Source organism: Pediculus humanus, genomic scaffold, assembly GCF_000006295.1.
Source record: "Pediculus humanus corporis 1103172108228 genomic scaffold, whole genome shotgun sequence".
NCBI classification, from domain to species: domain Eukaryota; kingdom Metazoa; phylum Arthropoda; class Insecta; order Psocodea; family Pediculidae; genus Pediculus; species Pediculus humanus.
The window spans coordinates 91,385-101,280 of record NW_002987798.1 but is presented as its reverse complement, the minus strand read 5'-3'; the positions used below and the strand labels follow the sequence as shown (position 1 = coordinate 101,280).

General features: G+C 26.5%; 1 protein-coding gene across 1 annotated transcript; it reads right to left on the bottom strand.

The window, feature by feature from the left end:
• Positions 1-3,403: 3,403 nt before the first annotated feature.
• Phum_PHUM454780 (uncharacterized protein) lies at positions 3,404-6,974 on the bottom strand (the record flags this gene model as incomplete). The annotated part of the gene is made up of 8 exons (XM_002429833.1): positions 3,404-3,516; positions 3,593-3,823; positions 3,922-4,033; positions 4,118-4,371; positions 4,568-4,766; positions 5,894-6,140; positions 6,234-6,391; positions 6,948-6,974. The coding sequence occupies 8 exons, from the start codon at positions 6,972-6,974 to the stop codon at positions 3,404-3,406; spliced, it is 1,341 nt and encodes a 446-aa protein (XP_002429878.1).
• Positions 6,975-9,896: the final 2,922 nt, after the last annotated feature.

Sequence of the window (9,896 nt, the reverse complement as noted above, 5' to 3'; positions counted from 1 at the left end):
TCCCCCTCCCCCCGTACTTCGCCTCTTTTTGTCGAAATAAAATTTAAATATCATTTTATTATATATATATTAAAATATTAAAACCTTTTTAACGGATTATTATTATATCTATAAAAAAAAACTCAATATTGAAATTTTATCATTTACCATTATTATTATTATTATTATTATTATTATTATTATAAATTTTTTTTTGCTGTTGTTCGATTTGAGAAGGGGGGGAGGGGAGAGGGAGGAAGAAGGCAGGAAATTTTTTTTTTTTTGTTTACCTATAATAATGATTTTTACGTCACGTGCTTTCACGTCACCTTATTATTTTTTGTCAAAAAAGGTGCGAAATATAAACACAACAACAACAAACAATAACAAACACAATAGAAATGTTTTAAAAAGAACAAAAGGTTGAAAAAAAATTTTTTTTTTTTTTTACCTGTGAAAGCTAAGTGAGGTGTTGCCTTGGCAACCTTTTTTTTTTTTTTTTGTCTTCTTTATCGATAACCCAATTTTATATGTAACTCAAGTTTACTATGTTTTTCTTTTATCACGTGACATAAACCATTTTTTTTTTTTTTACGGTTCAATTAAAATGAGAGAAAAAGAATGCGACTGATTGATTTGAATTTATTTATTTTTTTTTTTCGTTAAAAAAAATTTATTTTTATATTTATAATTTATAAAAAGGTTGGAAAAAAGTTTCGAGAGAGAGAGAAATTCGAACGAAAAATAACAAAACAAAAGTAATCCGAACCGCAAAAAAAAAGTAGAAGAAAAAAGAAGGTGAACTTGAAATTACACGTGACCTTGCGGAATTATTTAACCGAGAACAAGGACGAACGTAAAAAAGAGAGAGAGAGAAAAACAACAGCAGCAGGAGCGGAAGGAGTAAATGCAACAACAACAACAGCAACAACAAGGACAGAAGATACGTGTTATTTATTTATTTTTTTTCGCAGAGTCATAAATTATGTAAAAAAAAATAAAAAAATTTTTTTTTCCCTCCCGATTTCGTAAGCCCGTAAAATTATTATTATTATCATTATTATTATTATTATTTAGTGGGAGAACAATAACAAAACTAAAATTTTTCTTTTGTTGTTTGTTTGTTGCTTTTACTCGATTTCACAATTTAAAAAAAAAAATGTTTACTCACTTATAAATATTTAATTAAAATTATTACGCTTTTATTATTATTATTATTATTATTACCATCATTTAATTAACTGGAAAAATTACGTGAAAAATTAACAAATGAAAAAATGTTAAAACTTACCGTATAATAACAGCAAACGAGAAAATGATGGAAAACCGGAAGTGACGACTTACTTGACAAATTCCAAAAAAAACTGGAATGATGTCGGGAAAAGTCTATTCCTGACTGATGAATATCAAAAGTTCTGGAAAAAAACGTGTCATATTATCGACTAAAATAACACGTGTGAAATAATAATAATAATAACAACAGGTTGTTACTTACTTTGTTTACAAACAAACAAATAAAAACAATAAAATTTGTTTCGGTTTAAATTCCAGCAGAAAAAAAAAAAAATTCACAGAAAACTAGTTTTAACAACAACAACAACAAACAAATATTTTTCGAACGAAAAAAAAATTAATAATAATTAAAAAAAAAACAAACAAACAAAATCCGATTAGAAAATTATTACGTAATAAAAATAAAATAAAAAAAAACGTTCGAAACGTTCGAGTACGTACGATAACAAAAAACGAACTGGAAAAACAAAAGTAAAAAAAATGGAAAAATCTTCGTTTTAAACGCCCACGAATTTTCTTCTGCTTTTTTTTTTTTAAAGTTTTTCCTCTTTATCACGCACATTCATTCATTCATTCACTAAATACGCACTTAATATTAATAATAATAAATTTTTTTTTTTTTTAAATAATAAATATTCGGAAAATCGGAAAGAGAAAAGAAAAAAGGTTTTTTACAATGACCGTTATCGTGACGGTAATCGTTAATAATAATAATAACAATGATAACGATAATAATGATAATTAAATAACATCCAACACCGTAATTTATTATTATTAATCATAAATTCTTGTACATATACATAATTATTTATATATATATATAAAAAAAAAAAAATTAATTACAAATCCGATATACTTAACACATAGAAAAAAATTTGAGTATTTACAAAAAGGCTTTTCCGACTTCCCCCCACCCACCCTCCTTCCCACTTTCCCCCCATATCACGGTAAACGTGACGACATTATTATTATTACGTAATAAAAAGTATTTAAAGCCTTATTTGAGCCTTTTTTATTTCTATTATTAAAAATTATTAATAATAATAATAATAATATTGTAAACAAACAAAAATCATGATAAATTATTATTATTATTATTATTATTATTATTATTACTAAATTAATTTCGTAAGTCGTCGTATCGAAACAAATAAAAAAAAAAAAAAGAAAAATCTTACGTAACGACTAATAAAATAATTAATAAGCTAAATACGATAATAATTACAACGATAATAATAATAATAATAATGATAATAGTAATTTAAAAATATAAATATTATGACGTAACGCCGTCGCTTGTAATAATAATAATAATAATTACAACAACAAAAAAAAAATTAATTTTTCTTTTTTTTTTTTTTTTGAAAAATCATCACAAAGTCATGGAAATTAAATAATTAATTACACGTTAATAATAATAATAATAATAATAATCATTATTATTATTAATTTTTCGAGAGGTTTCCTTTTCAATAATAATAATAATAATAATAATAATAATAACGATTAGAGTTTTAAACATTAAAAAAATTTAAAAAAAAAAAAAAAAAATTTCCGAACGAGTTTTCCCCACAAAAAAAAGAGATATTTAAAAAGGAAAACTTTTTTTTTTTTTTTTGTTGAGTAAAACGGAAATTGAAATGTTGGCAACACTGGGACGTCATAAAAAAAATAAAAACTCATCGATTTTTTTCTGTTTTTTCCCCGTTTTTCCCAACAAATTTTAATTTGATAAAATTTTTTTTGTGTCCACACAAAAAAAAAAAAAAATTTTTAGATGATGATGATGATGATAATAATAATAATAATTATTATTATTATTTACATTAAAAAACGTTTTTTTTGTTGTCGATTTAAATTATTATTATTATTATTATTGTATTTGTCTTCCCTTTTTGTTTTGTTTATATAAATACGAAAACATAATCGGATGTTGGTGAAGATTTCCCGCCTTCTCCTCTTTCTCCCTTCCCCAAAAAAAATTTCATATTTGAAATCAGTCTTGATCGTTTGACAAAAAAAAAGGACAAATTTTAGAAAAAGACAAACTAACAATTCGGGAAGACAATTTTTTTTTTTTTTTTCATTGAAATATTCTGGAAATAATGTCACTTTTGAAACAACCATTTTTTCAATCCCATTCGCCGACAAACATGGTTCTTGGAGCTTGGGGGATGTATGATCTCGTCGGAACGGGTAAACGTCCATAAATATGATTGTACGGGGATTCCAAATGATCAGAATCTGTAATAATAATAATAATGATAATAAAGTTAAATGTTAATTGTAAGAAAATCTCTCTCATAATTGGAAAACTTACCCATTCCGCTTTCGTAACTTCTAGTGTGCCATAATGGAGGTTGTTGGTAACTCATATAATGCGGACCTGGATGAGGATGAGGAGGAGGAGGATGGGGAGGGACGCCATATGAAGGCATCGGATACCCTCGTACGCTTTCTCTTGTTTCCTTTGGTAAAGGTTTCGTTCTGTTTGCTGAGAGTTTAACAAAATTTGGTACTCTGGCACTGAGACCACAATAATAAGGGTCATCTAACAACAAAAAAGAAAAAAAAAACCGCGATATGAAAATTTATTCAAGATGAAAAGATGTCTATTAAATTATTATTATTATTATTAATTTTCCTTACCGTGTTTTTTACTATCCTTTGACTTATCTTTACCTCTGGACGATTGAAAAGGTCTAAATAATTTAGAGGGTAACTTGCTATTATTTTCTTCTTCTATGTCATCGTAATCCGGCTGGAAACAAAAAAAAAGATTTCAATTAAAGAATTACGTATAATCATCATCATCATCATCATTATCATTATTATTATTTTCTACCTTAGGAATGTCATGTGGATAAGCAACATTGTCTCTAGGAGGTAACTTGGGAGGTTTGTCACTTCTTCTAGCTTGTTGAAGAAGGAGTTGTTCCCGTGTGGCAGCCACGTAGCCAGCTGGTGGACCGTTGCTAGACATCATCGGACCGCTGGTATTTGAACCGGAACTTCCGCTACCGTTTCCAGCGACGCTATATGGATCTTCATCGGGGATTGGAATTCTCGGACGATTTCTTATATCGACGGCTCTTTGAACTAAACAAAGAAAGAAATTTTTTTTTATTGTCTTTTGTTCTCTCTCTCTCTCATGTAAACAAATTTAATTAAAAGAATCGTTATTCGATTCCTTTGTTTTTCCTTTCCTTTGTTTAATTAAATAATTAATGAATGGTAATCGAATGTAACTTTTTACAACAAACGATTCTTATTTTATGGTTTCTCACTCACTCACCGGGTGGTAATTTTGATTTTAACATGTCCAACGCGACGACATTTATTATCATGACCCATACTGGACAATTAAGAATTTCCTTTTCGTTTTTAACGAATACTATTGTGCTTAAACATTGACATTCCAGACGTCTTCTATCCGGGTAGGCTCTTTGAAGTTCTCTCGTCACGTTTTGTTGAAATTTTGTCATGTCGAATAACTGAAAAAAAAATTAAATTATTTATATTCTCATCCTTCAATTGAAAATTTTTTTTTTACCCGCGCGCGTGTGTGTTTTTTATCATTATTATTATCATCATCATGAACGAGACACGAGTAACTCGTATTGTTATAAAATAACAACAAAAAATTTATAATAATAATAATATTTATTTTATTTTATTTTTCCGTAAAAAAAGAAAAAGTGAAAGTCTCGAAGAATTTAATAGGAAAAAAAAAAAAAACAAAATGGCGACGACGGAATTAAATCACAAAAGAGTTCAAAGGAAAAAAAAAAACTTTTTTTTTTTCATCAAAAGGTTTTTGTTGTTGTAATGAGTTGTCAAAAGAAAATCGAAACCGATAATTATTAAAAAAAAAAAAAAAACAATATGGCGTCTTTCTCATTTGGTGGCCTCAATCATTAAAAACAAAAAAAAAATAACTAGGAAGCAAATTAATAAAAAAAAAATTCGTGATTAATATTATTATTATTATTATTGCATGTTTTTTTCGTTGTTTAAATTATTACGAAATTATTATTATTATTACTTTTTGATGACCTCAACGGTAAAAGGTCATTCAATTTAATATAATTTAAAAACTAGATAGAATTGCTGGAGGAATCTCGAAAGTTTTCTACTCCTGGAAAATTATTTACTGGAAACTTCATATCTGTTGTGTGCGTGTGCGTAAAGAACACGATGATGATGATGATGATTTGGTCATTTCATTTTTTTTTGTTCGGGGGGAGTGGTGGGAGGAGGGGAGGGAGTGTGGGGAGGAGGATTCGGTGTCGAATGTTCGAGTAAAAATAAAATATTATTATTATTACATGATGCAGAAATATTTTATGGTTTATATCGATACGAATCGATAGAAAGAACAGATTATATATAAACGCATAGAATAATAAAACCGGAAATTGCATGAAAAGAGTAAAAAAAAAAAAACGGAAATAAACATTTATAAGCGAACGTCGAAACACTTTGAACGTTGTCGCGTAAATTTTTTTTTTTTTTTAATTATTTCGAACCGAGTCCTTAAAATTACATTTGAAAAAAAAAATGAAATTCAAAATGGCCGCCGGATATATATGCATATATTTAATTTATTTTTTAATGTTACCTTGTAAGGTTTATCAGGTTCGAGTGAATTATTTCCTCCTGATTTTAATACGTCAGAACCAATGGAAGTTTCGTCCGTTCCATTCGGACTCGTGTTTTTAATAAATATTTTACATTTATTAGAAACTCTTTTTATTAATATATTTCCCTGATCGTCCATTTTTATTTTAACACCGTGATCAATTAATCTTTTACAATTTAAAGTATCTTTATCTCTCATCGGATTATCAAAACCGTTCAAACCGATTCTGAAAAAAAAAACAAGAAAAAAACCGTTAAAAAACGTTCGAATTCGCCATTTTGAAATGAGAAAATATAAGAGAGAGAAAAATGTCGCATACCTGAAACCGTCAAATCCATCATCTGATCCGTTAATTGTCAATACAGGTGCGCGCGCATATGCTTTTGCTATTCTTCTGTTTCTTTCGAAAAGTATTACTTTTGCCCATATTTCATCTTCTATTTGATGCCATTTTTCTAAAACTTCTTGTATGTGATCCTGAAATTATTAATATTATTATTATTAAGGATTGTTATGTGAAAATTATTATTATTATTATATGGTTTTTTTGTTTCGAAAGTTCTAGAAAGTGTTTTTTTTTTTTTTATAACTCATTGAAAAGAAGAAGTGATGACTTGTTCGGGTCACGATTTTTTTTTCTTTTGAAAGTGGCACAAAATTCGGAGGCTTTCCCCCTCCCCCGCCATTTTTTTTTTCGTAAGGTTCAACGTAATTCTTATCACGATCGTTTGATATTATTATTATTATTTTCGATAAGTTTTATTACCGAAATAAAATAAAGAAATTTTTTAAATAATAAAAAAACTATGTGAGAATTTTTTTTGGTTGTTGTTGACCTCTCGATTTGAATTTTTCCTTTAAACCGCACCCACCTTATACACCCGTCTCTTTCCCCCTCCCCCTCCCCACCGGTAATAGTATTAAGGTCCCAATATTTGCCTTCGGTGGAGGGGGGGAAGAAGGAAGGAGAGGAGAAATACCTTGAACCGAAAGGTCTCTTTTAAAATCCTTTTAAATTCAATATGGTTGCCACCAATCGATGCTCCCGCGTTTTTCGCATCGATTAAAAAAAATTTTCCCTCATACCTGACGTTGATGATGATGATGATAATAATAATAATAATGATTTTTCCTGATCTTTTTTTTAAAAAAAAAAATTCCTGTTTCAAGGCGATCGACTGACTGACTACAAATTTAAAGTAGTTCGATTAGAAACTTTTCATTTTTTTTTTTTTTTCGATATTTTAAATAAAAATCCGGTAAAAGAACAAAAAGAAAAAAATTTTTTTTTTTCAAGGTTGAATTTTTTTAAGGTTGGTATCACTGAGAATTTTTTTTTTTGGAGTTCGTTACGTGAACCTGATTTCTTATAAAATTTCATTAGTTATATCAATTAAACACGTTTTTAAAAAAATAAAAATTTCTTTGTTGTGTGTGTGTAACAAACGACAACCGACAACCAACACACATGCAAACAACGAGTGTAATTTATTATTATTATTATTATTATTATTTATATCATTCACCCGTTTAACCCGTAATAAAATTATTCCAGTTATTTATAATCTTATTTAAAATCAAGAGAAATCCGTTAAGTAATTATTCAGGTTCATATAAAAGGTTCGTCGTGAAAATTCCGTTTTTTTTTATCAACAAACAAACAAACAACAAAAAAATCCCGGTTGAAAATCCTGAAATGATAATAATAAACAATCAACAAAAGGTCATCGAAAAAAGCAAAAGAAATTTTTTTTTTTGTCTGATAAAAAATAATATCATAATAATAATAATTGGTATAAAAATCCGCCATTTTGAAAAATGAATTGAAGTTATTATTAAAATTGAAACTTTTTTTTTTTGCGTTTGTAGTTGTACGAATTGCGTGACCCGACATTTTTTTTCTTTTTTTGCACAATTTCCTCGGTTTAACCGATTTTTATCATTTATTTATCCAGTGGGGAGAGGGGGGAATAAATAGATAGTGGGTCATTCGCTGGAGTTAATTTTTATATATTGGCCTTGGACTCCATTTTTTTTTTTTTTTTATTTCTTTAACGTTAAAGTGCAATTTTTTTTTTTAAAAAAAGTTACAAATTTACACGGAAAAAAAAAAAATAATGATGAGAAAAATGGCGGATTGTTAATAATAATAATAATAAAAAGTGAAAATAAATAAATAGTAGTTTTGAGAAAAAAAAGGAAGTGAAAAAGGAAATACATAAAAAAAAAAAAAAAGTAGCAAAACTAATATTTCAACTCTCACTTTTTTTCTTCCTTTTTTTTTTATAATAAATTTTTTTCTGTATTTATATACTACCCAAGTGTACGTTCATTTATTTATTTATTGTTTATTTACTCTATGAAATTTTTATTTTAATTTTTAATTTCATAATAATTTTTTATTGTAAATGACGTCATAGCGTCAAGGACGTCGTCGTTTATTTATCGTTATACGCTCTGATTCTCAACACGAATATACTCTTAATTATTTATTTATTTATTTATTATTATTATTATTATTTTTATGTAACTTTATTAAAACGTTTTAACGTAAGACTACGTAAAAAAAAAAATTTTTTTAAACAATGAAATAATTAAATATAATAAAAAAAAGGGGGGAAAAATTAATTTTTTTTTAAATAAACAAATAAATTTTTATTTATTTATTTATTTCAGGTTAATAATGATAATAATAATTAATAATAATAATAAATGATTGTCAACTTGGTAGCAGTACCGTTTTTTAACAATAATAAATACCTGATTTAATAAGGTTTCATTTTTTCTTTGCATATTACCTTTTGGCTTACTCGAAAGGCATATTAGCGCGAAAAAAATTTTTTTTTTTTTTCGGTTAAATCGAACGAGGCCAAATAAATTTCACTTAATTTAATTTTAACTATTATTATTATTATTATTGGATGTCCATAAAAAAAAAAAAAAGTAAAAATTTTTTATTGGATTTTACAATAAACTTTCCATATTTTTTATTTTTATAAAATTAAATTTCTAATTATAAATTCGATAGTGAATCACGACGATGATGATAATAATAATAATAAAATTGTCAATAATATTTTATTGTTTTAAAAAAAGGCAATAAATTACGTCACGTTTTACTCAAAATCAATTTAATAAAATATTTTTTTTTTAACGAAATATATATAAAGGGAATTATTCATTTTTTTTTTTATTAAATTGAAAATTGAATCGTCGCATATGGTAATAAAATAATTTAATACCGTTAAAACTTGACCTTTCACCCCCCCACTTACATCCTTATACGTATATATATATATATAAATCAAAAAATTCTCGTACGAAAATACATTATATTTATTCTAATTCCACGTTGAACTCGATCCGCTCGTGCCCTCCCTCCCCTACGCGTACGCCCGATAATAATAATTTAATTTAATTTAAAACTATTAACCGTAAAAAAATAACGTTTTTTTTTGTTTCAGGTACGACCGACCGACCGACATAAAAGTTTTTTTTTTTTTTGTTTTCCGCATACCTTTTAAAAATAAAAAATAATTGAAATTTTATTACGTAATTTTCTTTTTTTTAAAAAAAATTTTAAATCAATTGTATGAAATTATCATTTAATAATAGTAATAATACAAAATTCATTTTTTTCTTTCCCGTACCACGTGCTACTCATGCTACCAACTTTTCGGAAAAAAAAAGGCTGATCAGGTAAGAAAAAAAAATGGTGGAATAGCATTAAAAACTGAGAGAGAAAAAAAAGGAAAAAAATTTGATACATATGTTGGGGATTTTATTCAAGGTAATTATTGGCCTATGGCAAGGTCTCATTGATCAGTATTGCCAACATAAAATAAAAAATAAAATAAATTGATTTTGCCCGACGAAACGAATTTTTTTTTTATTTTTTTTTGTTCCCCAGACGTTAATTGGTTTCGATGAAATAATTTATTATTATTATTATTATTATTATTATTAAAAAAAAAAAGGTAAC